Below are 26,654 nucleotides of genomic sequence, written 5' to 3'. Positions count from 1 at the left end.
TTCGTGCACCAAGCTTTGTTGATATAAATGCACAGTCCACCACCTCTGGTCTTACCGGAGTCATCTGCTGTTTTATCTGCCCGGAGTGTGTTGTGCAGGCTAGCTTGATGGCATTGTCGGGTACGCCGCCATTTAGCCATGTTTCTGTGAAAATCATGACATTACAGTCCATAAGTCTTTTACTGCAGGTGATGCGAAGTCGTATCTCGTCCATTTTGTTCACCAAAGACCGCACATTAGCGAGGAAAATGCTGGGTAACGAAAGCCGATGCGGTGTTAGCTTCAGCTTATCTTTTAGCCCTTTGCACTTCCCTCGCCTTTGTTTACGTTCTCAACGCTGCCTGCGAGCACTTCCGCCCGGCCGGTTAGAGTGCGTAGCCTCCGGTGTTTTGGAGATCTCAGGGATGAGTCGAAGATTGGTGATAAAACTGTCGGAGTAACTTTGACCGATATCCAAAAGTTCCTGTCGGGTGTAGGATGTTAGAGTAAAGCTGTTCTGTATGAACAGACACAAAATGAGCAGGAAAATACTGCAAAATCGCGAAATCTGGTAAAGACGCAGAATCCCGCGATGTGCTCGCGCCGCCATCCTGGTCGTACCATTTGATTATTGTACATTTATAACATTATAAATAATAATATACATTTATAACATTATGGGTGTGTTCGAAAACCTAGGGAGCTGCCTTGCTGTCTTACTGTCTACATAGGCAGCAGCCTCAGTAGTGAGGATTCTAATAAGTCAATGACTTATAAGGCAGGTTATTCGAACGCGCTACTTAGACAGCGATTCCGATGGGTTTCGGGTTTCGCGTTTAGCATTTAGCATCTTGCCATTAAAACCAATGGATTGAGGTAGCACAGCACGCTAACGTTAAAATAACACCTCACTTCATGTACCGATAATGGTTAAATTTCCTGACAAGCCCGAACTTGCAAATAAAAACACTCGGTACAAGTTTATACAGGTTAAAAATCAGTAATATTTTATTTACGTTTGATAATAACTTTCTCCATCCCGTCAGCCATGTTTATTTTTCTGTGAGAGTAGAGCAGCCGACTCGCAATGAATTCTGGGATTGCCTTGATCACCAAGGCAGCGTCTGATGCTCACTCGTTCTTGAGCCAAAATAACATTGAAATATTAAGATACCTCAGTAGTGAGGATATTAAGGCATCTAGGTTTCGGGAGCGCGCACAGGATGACGTAAAAGCGTCTATGTAGAGAGAGAGCTAGCTTTTCCGACACACCCTATAAATAATCTAATACATTTATAACATTATAAATAATAATATACATTTATAACATTATAAATAATCAAATACATTTTTAACATTATAAATAATCAAATACATTTATAACATTATAAATAATAAATACATTTATAACATTATAAATAATAAATACATTTATAAGATTATAAATAATAAATAAATTTTTAACATTATAAATAATCAAATACATTTTTACATTATAAATAATCAAATACATTTATAACATTATGAATAATAAAATACATTTATAACATTATGAATAATCAAATACATTTATAACATTATAAATAATAAATACATTTATAACATTATAAATAATAATATACATTTATAACCAGAGGTGGAAAGTAACGAATTACATTTACTTGTGTTACTGTAATTAAGTAGTTTTTATGTGTACTTGTACTTTTTTAAGTAGATTTTACAGCGTGTAATTTTACTTTTATTTAAGTATGTTTTGTATTAAGAACTGTAATTCGCTACATTTTAAATAACATCCGTTACTGAGTAAAAAAAAAAAAACAAAAAAAAAAACAAAGAAAACAATAAAAACTCGACATCTGAGAATTTATGAAACTATTCTTTAGAGTCGGGCTGCGAAATGAATCACTGAGTTAACGAGTCAGAAACGACTCACTCCGTATCATTATGATGTTGTGCATAAACAACTCCATGAATCAGTTCATTTGGTGAAGAGATTCAAATGTATGAACCAATCAGAGCTTTAGAATTCAGATTCTGGGCGGAATTGACAGTTTAGTGAACGAATCCCCAATTTAGGCTTTTTACCGGGAAAGTCGTGAGAATAAATATAGTTTTCATTAGTTAGGTGAATAAAACAGTTGGGTCTGGTTTTATATATTCTAAAAACATACAAGATGCTCTTATATAAAGTGGATTATATCCCTAATGGAACAACACACGGATATAGATCAGGTAAGCAGATAAGTGGTTATGATTTTCTGCTGCTGTGATTGATCTGGGTCGCGGTTCTGCTGTTTACGGTTGGCTTTCATTTTGCAACGATAGCATTATGAAATATTGTGATTTATTATGTTAATTTATTTGAGTATTTATTGAAGTAAAAAGGACAGCATGAATGTGATTGTAAAATTCTGTTGGTGTTTTTTTTATTTTGATCATGTTCCTATGACGGGGTAAGACCCGGTATATTTTATATAAGTGCGACCCTGACAGTAATCTGCTGCATGGCTGGTGAGCTGTGTGTGATCTGCTGTATCATTCATCTATCAACTGTTGGAAAATAATGTCCCTACTTCTAATCAAAAAAGTAACGAAGTAACGTTTACTCTGAGTACATTTTAAATGAATTACTTTTTACTTGAGTAGATTTTTAGACTAGTAACTTTACTCGTACTTAAGTAAAAAATTATCAAAGTAATAGTACTTTTACTTGAGTACAATATTTTAGTACTCTTTCCTCTGTAAAATACATTTATAACATTATAAATAATAAAATACATTTATAACATTATAAATAATAAAATACAGTTATAACATTATAAATAATAAATACATTTATAACATTATAAATAATCAAATACATTTATAACATTATAAATAATCAAATACATTTATAACATTATAAATAATAAAATACAGTTATAACATTATAAGTAATCAAATACATTTATAACATTATAAATAATAAATACTGTTAGTAATTGTTAAACTGAGATCTGATGCTAAAGTCCTGTAACGTGATTCATCCTGCATTCATCATTTCCTGCTCACACTGATCTGCATGAGCACAATACAAGCTTTCACTGTATGATGCTTCATCCCAGGTTCCTCTGATTCTATTCAATCCAAATCTTATTTTACTCAAGATAAAAAATATCTTACTGAGTTCATCTTTATCTTCAGGTTCTTCCTTCTTCACAGGCTTCATCTGGAAACCTCCACACTGTTGGTCCTCTGGGGTGAGGTGTTCCTCAGAGGTGAGGTGTTCCACAGGGATCGAGGTTCCTTCACCTGAAATTTCTTTGTTTTGTGAAAGAAGAAAAATAAGTTTGTTATTGTTGGTAGTAACGACCAACTTCTTTATTAAGCACTTAAGTTAGAACTAACAGACACGTACTTCTATACTATCTGTCAAAAACACGACCTATGAATCACCTCCGTGTCTGTGTTTGTAGTTTTGTTGATAATTGAAGTTGATGAACGCAGGTGAGTTTATACATTTCCACACTTCTGTACATTACTGTGTATTGTTACTTTATGTAGTTCAGATTGTTGATTTGATTTAAACACACTTGTTTTGAACAGAACACTCACGAACTAAACCAGGAAGTCTTGGACATTCGCCTGACATTCGAGTTTCTTTCGGCTCGTTCTCGGCTAATAAACATCCAAAAATGAGTGAAACTGCATTAACTGATTCTGCAGTAAACAAGGAACAAACTACAATCAAATATGTTTAAAACGTTTTTTTTTCTGTACATTTTTATTTTCTGTTATTTTGTAAATGTGAGGTTCATCTGTGTTGAAATGCTAAGGAAGTTTAAGGGAGCGTCTACAAAGTGCATGAAGCCGAGGTGTAGTTATTACCCAGTGGCATGTACCATTCAATACAACTGTATAAAGTCCTACAGTATGGGTACAGAAACAATATATAGTGTCAACAATTCTAAAATCAATCATTTTAATATAATAAACGATGCAATAGTTACCTAGTGACATGTACCACCCACTACACTTACATTACAGAAACAAACCCTACAGTATGGGTACAGTAATAAAGAATTAAAAGTAAAAAAATAACATAATTTTTCCATATAACCAAGGATGTAGTAGTTAACTAGTCACTTGTACTAGTAACTACAACCACATTATAAGTCATACAGCATGGGTACAGTAATTAATCATAAAATGTACTACAGTAAAGGTACAGTAATAATAAAATATAGAAAATTAACAACAGTTAAGAAACGCACGTTTTGATAAGACGAAGGTCGTAGTAGTTAATTAGTCACCTGTAGTACTTACTACAACCACAATACAAATTAAAAGTCCCACAGCATGAGTACAATAGATAATCCAAAAAATAAAAAATTAACAAAAATCAAGAAACGTAAACATGAACATAACGCTCACGAACTAAACCAGGAAGTCTGAGCTGCTGTAAATAACTTGCTGTGTTTACTGGTGTTTGTGTTTACGTGTAGAAAAATGGCCGAGTCAAAAAAATCAGTAACTGAGGACGAGTTCAGCTGTTCAGTCTGTCTGGAAACACTGAAGGATCCAGTAACTACACACTGTGGACACAGTTTCTGTATGGTGTGTATTAATAACTGCTGGGATCAGGAGGATGATAAGGGAACATACAGCTGTCCACAGTGTAGACAAACCTTCACTCCAAGACCTGTTGTGAGGAAAAACATTATTCTGGCAAAAGTTGTAGAGGACCTGAAGAAGAGAGAATCCCAAGATCCACTTCCTTCTGGACCTGAAGATGTGGAGTGTGATTACTGTGCAGAGAGAAAATCCAAAGCAGTAAAATCCTGTCTGGTGTGTTTGGCCTCTTTCTGTGTAACTCACCTTCAGCCTCACTATAAATCTCCTGCTTTTAAGAATCACAAGCTGGTTGAAGCCTCCAGACGACTTCAGGATCAGATCTGTTCTCAGCATAATAAACTGCTGGAGGTTTACTGTCGTACTGATCAGCAGTGTATCTGTGTGATGTGCACCATGGATGATCATAAAGGACATGATACAATATCAGCTGCAGCAGAAAGAACTGAGAAACAGGTAAAAATATTATACAGCTCTCTTTAACATGTAACAACTCATTAGCATTTACACTGACATTGTTTATGTGGTGCTCGTACACAATACAAGTAAATTCTGAATTGTTATTCTGTGTAGAAGCAGCTGCTGGAGATCCAGAGAAAATTCCAGGAGAAAATCCAGAACAGAGAGAAGGAACTTTGTGAGCTGATAAACGCTGTGGAGTCTCACAAGGTAAATTTTATAAACAAAAAGCTCTCAGGATCAGTCCGACTCTCCTCCATAAAACCAATCTTCATTAAAAATGAGATATTCTGCCTGGTTATTTGGTGATTGATTGATGCTGTACAGCAATTCTGAGGTTGTGCTAATAATTATAAGGGTGATAAGATCAGATTAAGACTGGGCCACTTAAAAAGAGTATTGATTTTTGCTGTATCTAGATGCTTAAACATAAATTACTGTATAATATTTCTGGTTAAGACTTGAGAAGATCACTACATTGAATTTTAAATGGACAAATATCTGAGTGAGAAACGTTTCCTCTTTCTGAATCTTCTAACAGTGTTCTGCACAGACAGCAGTGAAGAACATTGAGAGGATCTGTACTGAACTGATCAACTCAATTAACAGAAGATGCTCTAAGCTAAAAGATCTGATCAGAGATCGAGAGACAGCAGAAGTAAGTCAAGCTGAAAAAGTCCTGAAAGTCCAGTTGGAGCAGCAGATTGTAGAGCTGAAGAGGAAAGATGCTGAACTGGAACAGCTTTCGCACACAGAGGATCCCGTCCATTTCCTCCAGGTAACAGAACTAATAATAATTATATTATTGCTGCACCAGTCCAAGTAATAAATTACAGCGGTACCTTGTAACTTGATGCTCCCTAAACTCAAAATCTTTGAAACTTGATGCCTCATGTCTGTCGTCCATCATTTGTGATTCATCATCATCTTGTTGTTTCTCTGTGAACATTATCTGTCTGGATGTAGAATTTTCAGTCTCTCTCGGCTCCTGCTGGATCTGCAGAATCAGCCGCCATCACAATCAGTCCTTTCCTCTCATTTGATGATGTTACAAAGTCTGTATCTCAGCTGAGAGAGAAAGTAGAAGAATTCTGGAAAGATCAGTGTGAGAAGATACCAGATGAAGGTGAGTTCAAGCCCTCAGTGTTCCATTGTCTCCAAAATGCTTCGGGACTCAAACATCAAACAAAACAATCAAATCCACCAACATGAACATTTTACATCTAACAACATCATTCATTTACTCATTAACCCAGTGCTGGTCATGGTCACATGGTTACTTGTCAGTAACTCAGACTTAAGGTCTCTTTAGACAAACACTGGGAGAACATGTCAAACTTCTTACTGGCTGTACCTGCAACAATGTCTGATGCAGATATGTATTTACTGTAATTAGTGATTGTACTGTTACTCTTTCTGCAGTGAAGAAAGTCTGGATTACTCCTGAACCTGAAATCAGAGAAGATTTTCTACAATGTAAGTTTCTCACAAGCACACAAACATACACAGTGCAGTGAAAAAGTATTTGCACCCCCCAGTTATCTGTATTTTTACAGATTTGTAACTAGTTCAGATGCTACAGCAGCTCAGTTTGGTTCAAGTTTAAATCTGATTAAGTCCAAAACCTAAACTTTATTTCCTCAGATTTATTTTAACACAGATCTGCTCTTGTTATTTGGAATTGTTGTGTTTTTGTATTACACGAGTGTTTAATCCTTAAATCATGAACTGATGACCAGACATTCTTCTTTAACCCTGAAACACCATCACACAACCACCACCATGACTGACTGTTAGTAAGATGTTTTTATTGTAAAATGCTGTTTTAGCTTCATTGCAAGTATAAGAATTCTGACTCATCAGTTCACAGAACATCATCACCAAAAAGTTTGAGGGTCATTAAGGTTCTTATATTGGTAAATGAGAGGCGGGGCTTTATGTTCCTCTTAGTTAACAGTGATTTTACCTTGTGACTCTCTCATGGATTTTATTTGTGCTCAGTCTCCTTCTAATACTGGAATCATTAAATCAGATCTAAATTACTTTTTGGTTTATTTTGGAATTTGTTTGGACAGTGGTGAATCATTCAGAACCCTCGGATTAGGAACATTTTGAGTCCTTGCTAAAGACCACTGTTCCATGTACTTATCTTCAATAGTTATTTAAAATCACTAAGAACTTGAAATAGAGGTCATGAAGTTAAAACAAGTAAAACAATCATTTAAACTTCTGTCTGTATATTTCTGATCCAAAAGATTTTCTTCCAGGAGAGATCCAGAGTCTCAGTGAATGTAGTGTCTGTGTGAATGTGTTTGTGTAATGTATTTGTGTGATTGTGTAGTGTCTGTGTGTATGTGTAGGGTTTTTATGTGTGTGTTTGTGTGATTGGGTAGTGTCTGTGTGTATGTGTAGGGTTTGTTTGAGTTTGTGTAATTGTGTAGTGCCTGTGTGTATGGGTAGGGTATGTGTGTGTGTGATTGTGTAGTGTCTGTCTGTATGTGTATGGTTTGTATGTTTGTGTGATTGTTTAGTGTCTGTAGAGTTTGCATGTGTATGTTTGTGTTGTGTATGTTTGTATGTGTATGGTTTGTATGTGTGTGTTTGATTGTGTAGTGTCTGTGTGTGTTTGTATGTGTGTGTTTGTGTAGTGTACGTTTGTATGTGTACGATGTGTGTGTGTGTTTGATTGTGTAGTGTCTTTGTGTGTTTGTGTGATTATGTAGTGTATGTTTGTATATGTGTTTGTTTGATTGTGTAGTGTCTGTGTGTATGGTTTGTATGTGTATTTTTGTGTGATTGTGTAGAGTCTGTATGTGTAGGGTTTGCATTTGTGTGTAGCTTTTGTGTGATTGTGTAGTGTCTGTGTGTGTAGGGTTTGTATGTGTGTAGCTTTTGTGTGATTGTGTATTGCCTGTGTATATGTGTTGGGTTTAAATGTGTGTAGTTTCTGTGTGATTGTGTAGTGATTGTGTAATACCTGTGTGTATGTGTTGGGTTCAAACGTGTGTTTGTGTGATTGTTTAGTGTCTGTGTGTGTGTGTGTGTGTGATTGTGAAGTGTCTGTATGTATGTGTATGGTTTGTATGTGTGTATTTTTGTGTAGTGCCTATGTGTATGTGTTGGGTTTAAATGTGTGTAGTTTCTGTGTGATTGTGTAACGCCTGAGTGTATGTGTTGGGTTTAAATGTGTGTGTTTGTGTGATTGTGTAGTGTCTGTGTGTGTGATTGTGCAGTGTCTGTGTGTATGTGTAGGATTTATATGTGTGTGTTTGTGTAAATGTGTAGTGTCTGTGTGTATGGTTTGTATGTGTCTGTTTGTGTATGTGTAGGGCTTGTATGTGTGTGTAGTGTCTGTGTGTATGTGTAGGATTTATATGTGTGTGTTTGTGTAAATGTGTAGTGTCTGTGTGTATGGTTTGTATGTGTCTGTGTATGTGTAGGGTTTGTATGTGTGTGTGGTTGTGTGATTGTGTAGTGTTTGTATGTGTGTGGTTGTGTGATTGTAGTGTCTGTGTGTATGTGTAGAGTTTGTATGTGTGTGTGTTTGTGTAGTGTATGTGTAGGGTTTGTATGTGTGTGTTTCTGTGATTGTGTAGTGTCTGCATGTATGTGTAGTGTTTGTATGTGTGTGTTTGTGTGATTGTGTAGTGTCTGTGTGTATGGTTTGTGTATGTGTACGGTTTGTATGATTATGTAGTGTCTGTATGTGTAGGGTTTGTATGTGTGTAGCTTTTGTGTGATTGTGTAGTGCCTGGGTGTCTGTGATTGTGTAGTGTCTGTATGTATGTGTATTGTTTTGTATGTTTGTGTTTGTGTGATTGTGTAGTGGCTATGTGTATGTGTAGGGTTTGTATGTGTGTATTTTTGTGTAGTGATTGTGTAGTGCCTATGTGTATGTGTTGGGTTTGTATGTGTGTATTTTTGTGTAGTGATTGTGTAGTGCCTATGTGTATGTTTTGGGTTTAAATGTGTGTGTTTGTGTGACTGTGTAGTGTCTGTGTGATTGTGTAGTGTCTGTGTGTAAGGTTTGTATGTGTGTGTTTGTGTGATTGTGTAGTGTTTGTGTGTATGTGTAGCGTTTATATGTGTGTGTGTGTGTGTGTTTGTGTAATTGTGTAGTGTCTGTGTGTATGTGTAGGGTTTGTTTGTGTGTGTGATTGTGTAGTGTCTGTGTATGTTTGTGTAGTGTCTTTGTGTATGTGTGTTTGATTGTGTAGTGTTTGTGTGTATGTGTAAAGTCTGTATGTGTTTGTGTGGTTGTGTAGTGTCTGTATGTATGTATGTGTGTGTTTGTATGTTTGAATGTGCAGTTTCTGTATGTGTCTTTATATGTGTATGTTTGTGTGATTGTTTAGTATTTGTGTGATTGTGTTTTGTCTGTGTATGTGTGTATTTGCATGTTTGTGTGATTGTGTAGTGTCTGTGTGTATGTGTAAGGTTTGTATGTGTGTGTTAGTGTAATTGTGTAGTGCCTGTGTGTATGTGTTGGGTTTGTATGTGTGTTTGTGTGATTGTGTAGTGTTTGAGTGTATGTGTAGGGTTTGTATGTGTGTGTTTGTGTGATTGTGTTGTGTCTGTGTGTATGTGTAAAGTCTGTATGTGTTTGTGTGATTGTTTAGTGTGTGTCTGTATGTATGTTTGTGTGATTGTGTAGTGTCTGTCTGTATGTGTGTGTTTGTATGTTTGTGTGATTGAGTAATGTCTGTATGTGTGTGTTTGTTTATGTGTGTTTGTTTGATTGTGTAGTATTTGTGTGATTGTGTATTGTCTGTATGTGAGTGTTTGAATGTTTGTGTGATTGTGTAGTGTCTGTGTATGTGTAAGGTTTGTGTGTGTGTAATTGTGTAGTGTCTGTGTGTATGTGTAGGGTTTGTATGTGTGTGTTTGTGTGATTGTGTAGTGTCTGTGTGTGTGATTGTGTAGTGTGTGTGTATGTGTAGGGTTTGCATGTGTGTGCTTGTGTATTGTCTGTGTGTTTGTGTGATTGTGTAGTGTTTGTGTGTATGTGTAGGGTTTGCATGTGTGTGCTTGTGTATTGTCTGTGTGTTTGTGTGTATTTGTGTGATTGTGTAGTGTTTGTGTGTATGTGTAGGGTTTGCATGTGTGTGCTTGTGTATTGTCTGTGTGTTTGTGTGTTTTTGTGTGATTGTGTAGTATCTGTGTGTATGTGTAGGATTTGAATGTATGTGTTTGTGTAGCATTTGTGTGTGTTTGTCTAGTCACACTCTCAAACGCACACACTGTAAACACACACACACTGTACACACTCTCTCTCTCTCTCTCTCTCTCTCTTCTATGTTAATTGGTTTATTTTGTGTTTCCTCTCCAGATGTTTGTCGGTTCACACTGGATCCAAACACAGTAAATCATTTCCTCCGTCTGTCTGAGGAGAACAAAGTGGTGACCTGCAGTAGAACATTACAGTCGTATCCTGATCATCCAGATAGATTTGATAATTGGTCTCAGGTTGTGTGTAGAGAGAGTGTGAGTGGACGCTGTTACTGGGAGGTTGAGTGGAGTGGGAATAAGTGGGTTAATATAGCAGTGTCATATAAAAGCATCAGCAGGAAGGGATGTGGTGATGAGTGTGTGTTTGGATATAACGATCAGTCCTTGAGATTAGAGTGTTATCCATCCAAATTTTTATTGAGGCACAATAAGAAAGAGACTGAAATTCCCATAATGCCGAGTTCCTCTAGAATAGGAGTGTATGTGGATTATGAAGCAGGAACTCTGTCCTTCTACAGCGTCTCTGATACAATGAAGCTCCTCCACAGAGTTCAGACCACGTTCACTCAGCTCCTCTACCCGGGGTTTAGTCTTTCTTATGGATCAAAAGTGAAACTGTCAGATTGAACAAATTAAATGTAAAATTTACATGAAAGTGTAACATTAAACTGTTTGAGTGATTTTTAGAATCTGTGAGGCAGTGATACATTTATGAAGATTTTCTTTTTCAATTTATTAATCACCATTTATTCAGTGCTGTGAAAAAGTATTTACCCCCTTTCCTGATTTCTTCTTTTATTGAATATTTATCATCTAAATGGATTCAGATATTAAAACTAAATTAAATAAAAGACAAATTGAATATTTAAAAACATAAAAGAGAAAATGTGTGTACATTACAAAATGGTAAATGTGATCATTTTCACCTTAAACTTCTTTCTTCCCAAGTCTGTTATAAGAAAAATCTTATGATAAAAATGATCATTTTCCTTTTGAACCACAGGTTGGTCATTTCAGCAGTAGCGAGCGCTTATGAGCAGTAATAACTGAGAGACGTTTGGTGTTTCTAGGCTGTTTAGTTCATTAAGCCACATGAGGTGTTTTAGACTCTCCTGGAGAAGCTGATTTTCACCTGATTTTCACCTGATTTCTCCTGAGCTGTAAAACACAAGTTTAAAAGTGAAACCAGCACATGGTGAGGAATAATACAGCAGAACTTAGATACGTGTGGATGGTTTCAGAGGGGATTTGATTAATTCACTGAAATAGTTATTAGTGTGATTGCAGAATGCAAGCACACTATTGTTATTGTTATTTTCGTTTTCAATATATTATTAGTGTGATTGCAGGGAGGTATTCCAGAAAGCGGGTTAAGTGATTAAACCCGGTAAGTTAACTCAGAATTAACGGAAACTCTGGGTTTTCCGTTCCAGAAACCGAGATTAAAGAGAACCTGTGTCAGTTACTATAGCAACTTACGCTCTGAAGCTAACCTGCTCGCTGGCAGGTTAACTTAAACCTAACCCGGGGTTACTCACACTTTCCTCATGTAAACCCGGCGTGTTCTTTCATCCAGGATCCAGTGGATACAGACGCGCTAAGTATTCGAAGAGATCTTAGTTGGGAACAAGTCATTAAACTCAGATTAGTCATTTCCCGATGGATTTATTCGCAAACCTTTCCGTTTTTATCAGTCAGTCAGTTTGGGGAGAGTGGGGACGGTTGCCACAAGGGGCAGCTGCAACATTATTAATCACAATAATCACACTATTAATAAAAAGGCTTGTTACAACATTAATTATAACATTATGGATGGAATGTTATGGATTAATATAGAACACCTTAAACACACAGTTTAGTAAGCTAAAATCATTTGTGGTTTAAATGTATATAATTTTACTGGTAGTAGTATTTTTACAGCCACATTAATGAGTGAAAACCCTATCTGTACAAAAAAAGTCTTTGCAAAATTATGTAAAAGAATGATTTTACTACATATCAATGAATGTTGCAACTGCCCTGTTATGGGTCTATTCAAGTATTATTTTTTACACATATTATCATATGCATAATATGTTACAGCTGTGTGTGGGTGGGTAGCTGACAGATGTGGATTTTATTTTATTAAAATGTTGTCTTTTATTATTTGAACAGCAGACAGAATATCCCTCCACATACAGGTAGTGACCATTATCTTAAAAAATGAACAAATGTCAAATAAAACAATGTAACGCTTAATACATGTTCTGCAACCTACTGTTCTCCATCTTATGGAGATGCTTTCATTAAGATCTTATGTGATGCTACCCACATTACAAATATTGAAGCCAAATGGTCAGACTTTGTGCATGATCACTGAAAATAAAACAATGCAACAAGTTTGTTTCCTTGTCTTTATTCTTTAGTGAGAACATTTATATTTATACACCCTTAGCACCGACACCCATCTTAAATTCAAGCAACTGAATTTCTAGCCTTGTCTGTTTTATATGCTTCACCTGAGGATCACACTTTGCAGTTTGTTTCTCCAGATGGACCTTGTATAGTCCATCTTATTTACACCCAACTTGAAAGAAAGAGACAAAAATAGCATGTTATGATCAAACATAGCTTAATGTGTTCTAAATATTTCAGATATTTGGTAAGACATTTTTACTGTTCTAAGCTGAGCTTTGGAGGTGGATGGTCCCTCATTTGATTCGGAACTGCCCATCACATTCTTTTTAGAGGACAGTCACACACATTATCATGGTAAATCAAATGAAATGCCATGCTCTATGTTCAACATATACTGTACCACTGTAGGCCTCCCAGTATCATCCCACTCTGAGGCAGCGGAGATGGTTTCTCTATCATCCTTCAACAGTGTTTTTTTTTTTTGTATTAAAGAACATTATTTATATTTATTAGGATCTATAGGAACATTTAGATTACTAACAATTGCAGGAGGCTCAAAACCACTCCACCAATCACTGGAGAGATGGCAATAAAAAGTGTTCAGACTACCAATGCAGTTCTTAATATTCCACAGTTTATGCACTACAAACTAATGATTTACATGTAATAAACAAACATGCCTTGAACATAGACAATTTTTGTGTTTCATTTTTATCTGCTGCCATGTGCATCTGATTCCACTTGGATTACACCTAGATTGAGGAAATGAAAGAAAAAAAGGTTTAAAATCGTGATAAATATTACAACTGACATATTAAACAATTTTACCCTATCCTTCTGCTAAATGTTTAATTATGGTTACGTTTTTTTTATTAATTTAAACTCACGCATTAACTCTGTAAGCATGTTTTTTTTTTTTTACGGACACTGCTGTATTACTTTGACGTCTAAAACATTTTCATGATCTGCACACGCAAACATTAAAATAAACAGAGAGAGAGAGTAAATAAAAATAAAACAAATAGATAGATAAATAAATAAACATTAGTACTTAAAAATTTTAATTATGGTTCAAAACCTTAATATTAATTGTCCTTCATCATCAACATCACATAAAATCTTTCCTATACACCACATCGTACGGAATTCTGCAAGATTGTTAACCAGTTTGAAATATGTATATTCAATTCTGATCCGGGCGGCTAACATTCCTCTTAAAATCCCCTCAGCACTAACAGCTCCAGCTCCCCTTATTCTGTTTTTACGGCTTTTCCACACCGCTAACTTAGCGAGGCCTAAGACACAATTAAGGAGACAGATTTTCTTTCGGTATTTGAAATTGTATTTGACACTACTAATAAATGCTTGATGTGAAAAGCGCTCATCAAATTCTCCAAACCACCTGGATAGTATTTGAAACAGACGACTTAGTCTGGGACAGAGAATAAAAAGATGTTCAACTGTTTCAACAGCTCCACAAAAGGGACAGTTTGACCTCACCTCTGAATTGAAATGGGCTACATGTTTGTTAGTGGCTATGGCCTTGTGGATCAGTCTCCACTGGAGATCTCCAACCCGCTTCTCAATGGGGGGCTTATAAAGAGAATGCCAGTGTCCCTTCATCAAAAGGCCATGCCCAAACACTCCTGACCACTTCCATGCCTGCACCTGTTGTAGGACACTGATGGCGCACTTTCACACATGTGATATACATTGCTTTTTTCCTCAAGTCCTTCAGATCTCCTAACAGGGGTGTATCAAAGGACAAGATACTGTTCACATCTTCATTCTCTCCTACTCTCAGTGCTGAAACACTGATGGGAGGAAAGCACATGTTCCTTGTATGGATCTGCAGGTGCTGTTGTTCTATCACCTCTCTGCAGATTCCTGGGACTATCGCTATCACTTCATCCAGTATCTGTTTTAACAGACGCATGGAAGGTATCCCTGTTGCGATTTGAAGCGATTCTGGCGATTTCCAACCATCCTGTTCCCTAAGATGCCCCAATAATGTGCATCCTGCCCTCACAAAAGCCTCTTTCAAACACCTTGAAGCCAGCAGTCTAAGAGGGAGAAATGGGTTATGAAACAATGGTTCTGTCATAATCCATTCTCCTGGTTCTATTGTTTTTCTATTGATTGAGAGGGTTGTTCGCCAGACTTTCAGCACAGACTGATAAAACGGTGACAAATTTGTAATTTCTAAGTCTGTCAAATTTAAAAGGAATAACTGGTGATCATAGTTCATGTTTGTTGCTTTTCTGAGTAGAGCGCAAGCAATTCCTGCCCATCCTAAATGTTCTGTGAATAGCAACTTCTGAATGGTCTGTAAATGAAAGGAATCAACACGACTTCTCAGATCGATCAGCCCCTGTCCTCCTTCCTGTTTAGGAAGGTATAATACTGGGGCACGCACCCAGTGTTGCCCAGACCAAAAGAAATCTACCAGTTTGCCCTGGATTCTGTGTATTAACTGCTCTGGAGGTTCTAAAACAATAAACTTGTGCCACAGCATGGAGGCAGCCAGATTGTTTGTAACTAAAACTCTCCCTCTATAGGAAAGTTCTGGCATTAACCATTTCCAGCCAGCCAGCTTTGTTGAAACCCTATCCATCACGCCTTCCCAGTTTTTCAATTGATAATCAGTGGTTCCAAGAAACACCCCCAATACTTTTAGACCATCCCTCGCCCACTGTATATTCCCAGGGAGTTGTAAATGCTCTATTTGATCCCATTGTCCTAAAAGAAGTCCTTCACTTTTACTCCAGTTAACCCTTGCTGATGAAGCCTTTTCAAAAATAGACAGACATTTACATAGATCTAAAATATCTTCTTTTTCTCTAAAAAACACACTGACATTATCCACATATGCTGATACTGAAAGGTTTACAGAGTGCTCAGCGAAAGAAAACCTCTGATGTTTTTCCTTATTCTGTTCAGGAGTGGCTCAATAACAAGGGTGTAAAGCTGTCCTGATAGCGGACAGCCTTGTCTTATTCCTCTCCTGACTGGCAAAGGGTAGCTGAGCCCACTCCCCACCTTCAGCATTACAGCAGCATTATTATAAAGGAGTTTGATCATGGATATAAAATTATTACCAAACCTAAAAGCTTTTAAAACATTAAAAAGGTACTCATGACCAACTCTATCAAATGCTTTTTCTTGGTCGATAGATAAAATCCCAACATTTAGATTGTCTCTTATTGATATGTCAATGATATCACGAATTAAAAAAAGATTATCAAAAATAGTTCGACTTGGCACACAATAAGTCTGTTCTATACCAATTATCTTACATAAAACGTTCTTTAGTCTATTTGCCAAACATTTTGAAAAAATGTTGTAGTCCACACACATGAGTGAAACCGGCCTCCAATTTTTCAGTAACCCCAAGTCTCCTTTCTTTGGTAAAAGTGAAAGCACAGCCCTCTGACTGCTGGACGGTAGCAAACCAGTTTTAATGCATTCTAGAAGTACTTCATGCAAGTCTGTCCCAAGTTCCTTCCAAAAATGTTTATAGAACTCCGCTGGCAGTCCATCCACGCCAGGCAACTTGCCCGTTGACAGTTGCTGGACTGCTTCAGTAAGCTCCTCAAATACCAGGTCCATATCCAGTTCACTGCTGTCCTCTAGCCGCAATGCAGGGAGCTCCTGGAACAGCATCTGCATACAGCCATGATCGCAGCTGTCAGTCCCATAGAGTTCTGTGTAGAACGCTGTAGCCATCCGTCTCATCTCCACTGGGTCGGAGATGATGGAGCCATCTTCTCGCCGAAGATATATCATCTGCTTTTGTTTTACAGCTTTTCGTTCAAGATTAAAAAAATAGGAAGTGGGGGCATCTACATCTTTAATTGATGCTATTCTTGTTCTTAACAATGCCCCCTTAGCTCTTTCATTTAAAAGACTACTTAATTCTAGTTTATTTTCTTTTAAAATGTTGATAGTATTCAGGGGGGTTAAGGTGTTATCTATTTCAAACGTTTTAATGTCTTCTTCTAATTTTTTAATTTTATTTTTTAAAACAGCTGTCATATTATAAGTAAAATTTTGGCAAAACACCCTTATTTGTGTTTTCTCAGCCTCCCACCATTGTGCTAAACTTTCAAAGTCCCTCTTCTTAACCCTCCATGTGTCCCAGAAACTATAGAAAGAAACACAGAATAATTTGTCCTGAAGTAATTTCATATTAAAATGCCAATAATAGTTAAAACGTTGCAGTTTTTTAAGACATAAATCAACAGAAATCATGTGTTGATCAGAAAGGCCATTTGGACTAATAAAAACATTTAATACTCTATTATTAAGAAGTTTGCTAATATAAAATCGATCTAATCTAGCACCAATTATCTGTGAGTTTAAGAACTTCACCCATGTGTACTGCTGGACTGATTCATTCCTCACTCTCCATATATCAATTAACTTAGAATCTTTTGTGATGTTTAGCAGTTCTAAGCTAGACTGTATATGGGGTTCTTCTCCATTTCTGTCCAGTGTGAAGTCTACAGTACAGTTCCAATCTCCTCCTACTATTATATTATCATTTGTATACCTGGGTAAAATTTCCTTTAGTTTGTTAAAAAGCTGTATACGTTCTGTGCCTTTATTTGGTGCATAGATGTTAATAAATACAAACTCTAAACCCTTTATTTCTGCTCTTACTAAAAGCAATCTACCTTTAGCAATATCATTCATCTCTATTATATTTACATTTAATTCTTTAGAAAAAAAGAGTAGCCACACCAGCCCTATTGTTTTCACCATGACTCAGAAAGCAGCTTCCTGTCCACCCCTTATGCCACTCTAATTCATTATCTACATTTGTATGGGTTTCCTGCAAGAAGATAATTTTAACTTTTTTTATTTTAAGAAACTCTAAAATGGCTACCCTTTTATTTTGATCTCTTCCTCCATTCATGTTAAGAGAACCCACTCTTAAAGTCTCCATTAAGAAAAAGGACAGGCTGAAGAAGAGCAGGAGAGTAATATCACCCATGACAGAAAGATTAAGTGCTGAAGTTAACAGTGACCTTATTTAGATTTTGATTTTTGGAGGGGTATTTTTCCCCTCCTTATACCAGAAGCCAATTTTCTCAAGCGGTACCTTTTTTGCATACTTAGTTTATCCACCTTAGTATTTTTTTGCCAATACACCACAGAAGCAAGAAATTTTTGTTCGTCTGTAAAGAATTCTCTGACATTCACTTTTTTCCTAAATGTATCATCCAGAAAAGTATTAATATCCTGAAGTGAATACAGATCATCCTCTGTTGAGTGGGCTATATATTCTGCAATGTCAGAAGTTATTGACATTGTGTCATCATCCTTACCAGTTTCCAGACTTTCATCGTTTATCTCAGGTTCTGAAAGTTCAACGTCTTCACTTATAGAACCTTTTTCTGTACAATCTATATTTAGGGTTTGTGACTTGTTAACAGTAGCTTTCACACTGCTTTCAATTACGACCCTTTCCTCACTGATCTCTTCCACCTTTCCCTCATCAACTTGCACAACACTTCTTTCTTTAACTTTTACCTCACTGCTGTCGTTCACAACTGGCCTCTTCTTAGCCACCCGTACGCCAGCCTCAGCATCCTTAATTTTATCATATGCTGTTTCAATTGTGTTTATTACACTTCCAGTATTAATCGTTACATCACCAGACTCTGCTTGCTGCACTATAGTGCCCTGACTCTTCACACCAGCATCACTACTGTGAGCAGCAGGTTCAGCTTCGGTCTCGGTCTGCTTCTCAGACCTTACCGGACAAACCTCCTTAATGTGCCCCACTGAGCCACACTCAAAACAACGCATATCCCCGGTGTTAGCATACAACATGTAGGATTTACCGTCATGTGTGCACCGAAAAGAGACGTTCAGCGTCGGCTCATTTAAAAACATGTAAACTTGTCGACGAAACGAGAGTACATGTTTTAACGCCTGGTTCTTACAGCCGAGAGGAATCATTTTAATCGGACCCGCAAACTTACCGAACCGAGAGAGTTCACGCTCTATATCCGCATTCGGGATGAAGGGTGGACAGTTTGCTATGGTTACCCGTGTAGCTATTGAAAATAGTGGGGAAACAGAAACAAACATTTTGCCTACCTTTAAACCGGATTCCACCAGTTTGTTTGCAAGCTGTTCGTGCTGCAGAAACACGACCACGGCTTTGTTCATTCGGGAGGCCGAGACTATATGCTCGTATCCAACCCGTTCACCTACATCTTCCAACACCTGCTCTACCGATACTCCCACCTCTGGTACACACCGAATTCCATGCCGGAGCGAGAGAGACGGAGCTCGGCTATACCGGGCAGCCGTCATCGCGCTACCCGAATAGGTTGTTTCACAAAACCACTCGGTGTGTGTACGGAATTATTAACTAAATGTTTAATATGTTTGTGAAACTTGAAACACCCGTGTAAAATATTTGAAAAGTGAAAAAAAAATTTAAAAACGCTCCACAACTTCTCCACTGTGACCCTACACTCACCCAACTCCCAGCATACACCACGAGAGAGAGAGAGAGAGAGAGAGAGAGAGAGAACTCAGCGCTTTACACAGCCAGACATTACATGCTGGAAATATGAGGAAAATTAATGAGAGGAAACATAGTAAAGTTTGGACATGAGAAGCCCCTTTTACAGAGAAGTGCAGGCTCACTGAGCTGGTGGGAGACCAAGTGTTCAGTCTACCCACATCTTATACATGTGATGGCACATAGACTGTGTATCTGTCCCCTCAGAGAGAATCTTTTTTAACAGGGCAGATCATAACAGAAAGAAGAAACAGGATCAACCCATCAAAGATGAGCTCCTTGGTTTTTCTGAATGCTAATCTTCACTAAATACTTACAAATACTGTCACCTGGATGCTGATTTTTCTTTTTGTTTTGCTTGTTTATTTTGTTTTCTTTATTAGGATTTTAACGTTATGTTTTACACTTTGGTTACATTCATGACAGGAACATTCACCTCACTTGCATGTCTTTGGACTGTGGGAGGAATCCGGAGCACCTGGAGGAAACCCACGCAGACACGGGAAAGACATGCCAACTCAACACAGAAAGGACCCGGGCTCTTCACCTGGGGATCGAACCCAGGACCTTCTTGCTGTGAGGTGACAGTGCCAACCACTTAGCCACCATGCCACCCCCCTCTAGATGCAAATTTACAAATAATATACACAATCAGACCTTTTTGTCTAATTGAGATGGGCCTTATAATTTATTGCTGTAGCACTCTGTTCCATGTTGAATATATAATTAAAGCCATTTAAATAATAAACATTTAATACAATGTTTTTTTACTTTAGTAATTCATTTTACATGTAATTTGGTAATGAATTAATTTAAGCAACAAAAAAAATCTAAGGAGCCACTTGGGAGCCGAAAGAGCCGGCTCTTTTTAGTGAGCCGAGCCAAAAGAACCGGCTCTCTAAAACGAGCCGAAATTCCCATCACTAGTAGGAGACACATGGAGCGCAGTATGGTAGGTGAACTATAGGGCACTAGGACCCAGCAGCACTACAATGAACAGAGTGACAGTGGGATCTAGCGGTATTGGAGCTCTTATTACAGGACGCTGTTTCTGCTGCTTGTTATTAAACTCACCTGTGGATCATTTGAGTGGAGAAAACGTGCTGAGTTCTTGTTGCGTTCTTGTGTTTTATTGTGTTTTCTTGTTAGAAAAGAGATTTATGAAGCTTTTTGAGGTTGAAACTGGGAGCTGCATTTGTTTTACATCTTCTGGACTTGCTCAGTCACGCTATTTCTACTTAATTAAGTTTTAGTGCGCATTTACACCCTGTTTTACGGTGCTGATCACATTGTGTACACTAAAAGTTTTAGTGCGCATTTACACCCTGTTTTACGGTACGATGCTCTGACTTTAAGTACAGAGATTACAACAGAAAGAAGTAACCAGTAGGTTTCTTTGCTAAGAAGAAATTCTGCAATGTTATCTAACACAACAACCACTACAAAGTGCACTGTAAACACTGACAGTACATGATGACTACGAGTTTTTGATATCATATTAAAGTTTATGTTACGTTTTGTTAGGATTCAGTTGCAGGAGAAGCTGCAGGAAGTAAAAGATGTTCAGGATGAGGATGATGTGAGTTATGAGAGTAACGAGGAATTCTTCACCCAGTGTCTTCCAGCATCACCATCATTCTTTTTCATTCCACACTGGAGCAATCAACAACAAAAAAATCACTTAAAGGGTCTGCAGTGGATAAATGTTATTACAAAAAGCTTCGATTTGTTCACCCATATTACAGTTTTACTACAAGGTTAAAGTAATTAGACTGAATTTAGTGATTGACTGTCCAGTTGAGGTAGATGTTGTTGTGCACAGTGAGTTGAAAAGACGACCTCTGAGAGCTGAAGAACAAATCGATGCTTCCAAGAGCTCTTTATCTACAAAACCTGCAGAAATGAAAGAGTTTCTGGAACTGAGTCTGGTTACAGAGATGAAGCTCCAACTCCTACTGTTCTGAAGTGTCTTCTGGAGACCAAGAAACAAGGAGAGGAAACATGAGAATGAAATGTTTATTTTATAACAGTCCGTATTTTGGCACTGATGTACCTTCCTGAATGGTGATCTGCTTCGTCGACACAACTAGCACAAGTAATCGTGGTCTACACCCCACAAGCGCTCTGTTGTACTGCACATGCGCTGAACGCTACCATCCTGATACTGCTAATGTTTCTAAACCTTGGTAGATGGCGCTGTAAACAATGATTTGGCTTTTGGTGTTACAGTTTGGCATAGAGCAGTCACATGTGGAACACTATTCTCTACTCAGCATTGATAACAGTGTTTTTACCTAAATAAAACCAGGTTCCACCGAGATTTGAACTCGGATCACGGGATTCAAAGTCCAGAGTGCTAACCATTACACCATGGAACCACACAGTGAGGTCTTACTTAAGCCCAAAAGTTAATAATTAGTCATTTAAGTGCAAGTTGGCTGTTAGATGGCGCTGTAAACAATGATTAGCGATTATATTTTGGGATGGAGCAGTCACATGTGGAACACTATGGGTGTGTTCGAAAAGCTAGTTTGCTGTCTACATAGGCAGCATTTTGCGTCATCCTGTGCGCGCTCCCGAGAAGGAGGCTGTTCGAAATCCTAGATGCCTTAAAATCCACACTACTGAGGCATCTTCATATTCCAATGTTATTTTGGCTCAAGAACGAGTGAGCGTCCGACGCTGCCTTAGCGGTGGAGGCAATCCCAGCATTCAATGCGGCAAAACTTTTCTGATGAAAACGGACAAATATGGCGGACAGGAGTGAAACTGCGAGCAGTGCGGCCGGTGAAGTTATTTTTAAATGTAAGTAATTCTCATTCATTTTTAATTTTCATAAATGTGTACAGTGTATTTTATTTGCAGATTTGTGTTTGTTAGTTAATTTAACCGTGTTCGGTACACAGAGATGTTAGTTGGCATGCCGCCTCGTCCCGTTGGTTTGAATGACCTGGTGCTATCTCTGTTAGCTTAGTTAGCGAGTGATATAGGTTTTTTCCTTTAACGTAACAGTTATAACCACAGTTATAGGGTTTTTGAAACTTAACTACTTTACTTTTAGGGAACAGATCAGCCGTTGAAGCTTTTATTAGGGCTCGAATTGAAAAAGAGCGTCTGTTCACAGGAGGGAAAAACTCTGCTGTGTCAGCTTGGAAGTAAGATAGTGGTCTATTTACCAGATAAACAGTCAGTTATAGTACAAAGTGTTATTTAAAGAAGTGCTATTTATTACAGTATCATATTTATTATAGTATTTTTTTATATTTTATTTGTAATTTAAGCATATTCCTAATCTGATTAAAATTTAACAATTTCATATTCAAATGCACACTAAGGGAACTTTTTATGTTTACTTTTTTGCAATTTGTTTGTTTGTTTGTTTTAAGAACTATTCTTATAGAACTGGGGCTGGAGGACAAGGTGTCCCCACAGCAAGCCCGCAAAAAGTGGGACAATCTTAAAAAGAAATACAAGGTAAGTTCCAAAACTTTTAATAGATTACTTGAGAAAGTACTGATTAATAGTATTTGTTTGAGTGTTAAACTGACTGAAGGTACAGACAACGGGGAAGTCACTGCAGCAACATGGCCCTGGTTCAGCCTCATGGATGAAGCCCTAGGTAGCCGCCCATCTATTTCACCTCCTGTGCTAATTGCTTCTTCTACTGAGGAAGAACCAGGGCCATCTTCTGCTGTGACTTCCCAGCTGTCTGAGGAGAGAGGAAGGAAGAGGCAGGGAAGTTTGTTAGAACTCCTTAGAGAGGACATGGAGAGGGAGAGAGAGAGAGAGAGAGAAGACAGGCTAGAACAGGCAGAGCAGGAGCGGTCTGAACGCTTGTTCAGTCTTCTTGAAAGACTTGTTAATAAAATAAATTAGATTTGTTATTTAAATAAAGTTTTTTTTTTAAGTAAAACTGTACTCTGGTTTTGTTTACAGAAAATGATTATCTTAAATTTAATCTATGCAATAGTTCAGTTTTCTAGTTTTAAATAGCTATATGACATTTTCTTTGATAAAAGTCACTGTTTTTAAAATAATTTTATTAAGTTTTGGAATATCACAACGACAGAACAAAACTTAAATAATTTTAATAGCAGAACTACACAACTGCATTAGTATATACAACATATTCAATATATACAATTTGTTTTATATTTACAATTTATTTAGGTTCCTGGACCATCAGCAATGGTGGCACAAAGTTGCTCCCTTAACTGACGACCACTTGTTGCTTCTGTGCTGTCTTTATCCTGAGCATCCTCTTCCTCTTCAGCATCTGCTTCCCCGTCAGGCTGAACAATATCCCCTGCTCCCATACAGATGTTGTGCAGAGTAACGCAGGCAGCAATCACCTCTGGCACAAAACTTGGGTGGACTTCGAGAGCATGTAGAAAGATGGACCTCCACCTGGTCTTCAGCATCCCAAAAGCACGTTCAATTACAGAGCGTGCTTTTGCATGATGCCTGTTGAAGGCTACATGCTCCTTAATTCTTACAGGCTTTTTAAAGTGTGTTATAAAGGCAATGGGGTGTGTGATACAGGGGTATCCACCATCACCAAGGATCATGTAGCCTCTTGGTGGGAATATGGCCTGCTGGTAAATAGTGCTTTGTCGAAGCACCCTTGCATCATGCACTGACCCAGGAAAACCAATAAAAACATCTAAAAACTTGCCTTGGTGGTCACACACAGCTTGCAGGTGTATAGATGTATAGAGCTTCCGGTTCCTGTAGCACTGTGCATATGGTTCTCCTGGAGCTTTGATTCTAATGTGGCACCCATCTATGGCACCAACTACAGATCAAAAAGCTACATGATTTGCCAGTTTTACAAATCCCTCGGCGATTCTCTGTAAGTCCTCTTGTTTTGGGTGGCAAACGATTTGGGGAAGAATTCGCCTTATTTCTCTGGCCACCCGGTGAATCACATCATGGACTGTAGTACGGGGCATGGAAAATGCATGGGAAACAACACGATATGATGTGCCACATGCCAGCCAAAATAAAAAAACCAAAACTTCAATGGTTTTCCCCCAGCCATGAGTGCTCTCATTATGGACCAGCTGGAAAAGCACTTTCAGGGATTCTCTGTTGAGACGGAAGTCAGGCTTGGTGTCTTGTGCATCATCAAAAAACAACTTTAACAGAGGCAAGTTTACAGCCAGAGGGCAGTATTTAGTTGGCCTTTCTCCCTGTGAGAAATAGAAATTGTACATAGGTAAAGCAATATAAATTAATTACATGCATGTAAATAGTTATATAATAGTATATAAGTAAATGTAAATAAATGTATAATAGTTTACTGCATGCCATTTGTAATTATTTAAATTATTTGTCAATACAGTCCCTGACAGAAGTTCTGTCGCTTATCCATGTTGTGGAAACAAAAGCTTATAACCTGACTTTAAATTCATCCATTGGTTTTAGAAATGACTCATATGAAAGCTGAAACCCTCCCAAATGAGGTTTAATTTACGAAAATAAATTTGCTTCACTGCAGAAATATTGATCATTTAATGAACACAGAAAGGTCAGATTTTGGCAAGACAAAAGTTTTGTCGCCTTGTCATATAATGCACCCAATCCTAGTTTACAGCCTCACCTGTGCTCACTAATTGATCGGTTAATTAGTGGGTGTGTATAAAAAGAACCCCAGCACCCCAGACCTTCACTTGAACTGCAACTTCACCTCTGACAACATGCCAAAAATCCACCCTGCGACCAAAGCCTTGATTATCAAGAGGCTGAAGACCAGATCCACTGCAGAGGTGGCTGGCACCTTTAATGTGTCTCAGCGTCAAGTACAAAGAATTAAAAAAAGATTTGAAGAGACTGGAGATGTTTTTGACAAGCCCAGGTCCGGCAGACCCCGCAAGACAACTGCTAAGGAGGAACGTTTGTTGGTTAGAAAATCCAAAGCCAGCCCCTCTTCCACTGCAGCAGAGCTCCACCAGGCCTGGTCACCTCAAGTCCCTGTGTCAACTAGAACAGTTTGTAGGATTCTGTCTCGAAATACTGCAGGAGACCTACTGGAGCCCGTATGGATCCAAGATTCACCCAGAAAACTGTTAAGTTTGGTGGTGTAAAGATCATGGTCTGGGGTTACATTCAGTATGGGGGTGTGCGAAACATTTGCAAGGTGGAAGGCAATATCAATAGCCTAAAATATCAAGAAGTATTAGCTACCTCTTACATTCCCAATCATAAAAGGGGTCAAATTTTGCAGCAGGATGGTGCTATATCTCATACATCCATCTCTACATCAAAGTTCCTCAAGGCGAAAAAGATCAAGGTGCTCCAGGACTGGCCAGCCCAGTCACCAGACATGAACATCATTGAGCATGTTTGTGGTAGGATGAAAGAGGAAGCTTGGAAGACAAAACCAAAGAATCTTGATGAACTCTGGGAGGCATGTAAGACTGCATTCTTTGCTATTCCTGAATCATTGTCGAACCGCATGGATGCAGTCCTTAAAGCTCATGGAAGTCACACAAAATATTAAATATGGCTCTAATAGCACCACAACTTCATTCACCAATGTTATGAAACATATCTTTGTATTTGAAGTAAATCATTTGTTTGATTTTCACATTACTTTCTGTGGGCGACAAAACTTTTGTCTTGCCAAAATCTGACCTTTCTGTGTTCATTAAATGATCAATATTTCTGCAGTGAAGCAAATTTATTTTCGTAAATTAAACCTCATTTGGGAGGGTTTCAGCTTTCATATGAGTCATTTCTAAAACCAATGGATGAATTTAAAGTCAGGTTATAAGCTTTTGTTTCCACAACATGGATAAGCGACAGAACTTCTGTCAGGGACTGTATAAATGTGCTGCTTTACACAGAATACAGTATTTGATATAACTGCTCTTGTTCTTGGTCATCCTCATCTTCCTCCTCATCCACCACCTCTGACATGCCCTTCTCTTCTTCTTCTATTGTTGCCCTTTATTGCTAGTAACAATACAGCTCAGAAATGCCACATGCACCTGAAATGACTTTTATTCTGTTTACCTAATCATTTTAACACTTTTTACTGATATGACACGTGTGCACAGTTTTTACCTGCAGTGTGTTAACGATGACAATAGTGTGTTTGTTGTGTTTAACTTTTGTGGCATGTGTGTGCCATTTTGCATCAAAGTGCGCTACCATGAGAAATGTGTGTTAGTCAGTGAGAATGTGTTTAGTTTTGCAAAAAGGTTGAATCAGATGTGAAACTGTATCAAACTAGGAGAAAATGGTTTAAGGTTTTGTGAAATGAGTCATTCAATAGACAAGTTTTGGCAGTTGACAGTTGTGTTCCAAGAATGGGTTTTAGTGTTTTAGCGATTGAGAAAAGCTGTAAAACTCTGAGATCACTGATATGGTTTCTCTCCAGAATGAATGCGCTGGTGTATTTTACGGTCACTTTGTATAGTAAAGCTTTTCTCAC

The 26,654-nt window shown here is 37.8% G+C and overlaps 1 protein-coding gene and 1 non-coding gene across 2 annotated transcripts; one reads left to right on the top strand and one right to left on the bottom strand.

Moving 5' to 3' along the window:
• Positions 1-4,138: 4,138 nt before the first annotated feature.
• Positions 4,139-11,028, top strand: LOC134326784 (tripartite motif-containing protein 16-like). Its single transcript, XM_063008939.1, has 6 exons — positions 4,139-5,046; positions 5,164-5,259; positions 5,591-5,827; positions 6,016-6,175; positions 6,472-6,525; positions 10,379-11,028. The coding sequence occupies exons 1-6, from the start codon at positions 4,468-4,470 to the stop codon at positions 10,903-10,905; spliced, it is 1,653 nt and encodes a 550-aa protein (XP_062865009.1). The 5' UTR covers positions 4,139-4,467; the 3' UTR covers positions 10,906-11,028.
• Positions 11,029-21,522: 10,494 nt separating this feature from the next.
• Positions 21,523-21,594, bottom strand: trnaq-uug (transfer RNA glutamine (anticodon UUG)). Its single transcript has one exon. It is a non-coding gene; the product is annotated as a tRNA-Gln (tRNA).
• Between the last annotated feature and the right edge of the window lie 5,060 nt (positions 21,595-26,654).

Source organism: Trichomycterus rosablanca, chromosome 14, assembly GCF_030014385.1.
Source record: "Trichomycterus rosablanca isolate fTriRos1 chromosome 14, fTriRos1.hap1, whole genome shotgun sequence".
NCBI lineage: Eukaryota > Metazoa > Chordata > Actinopteri > Siluriformes > Trichomycteridae > Trichomycterus > Trichomycterus rosablanca.
The sequence above is the reverse complement of the archived record's forward strand: the minus strand, read 5'-3'. Positions and strand labels throughout refer to the sequence as shown.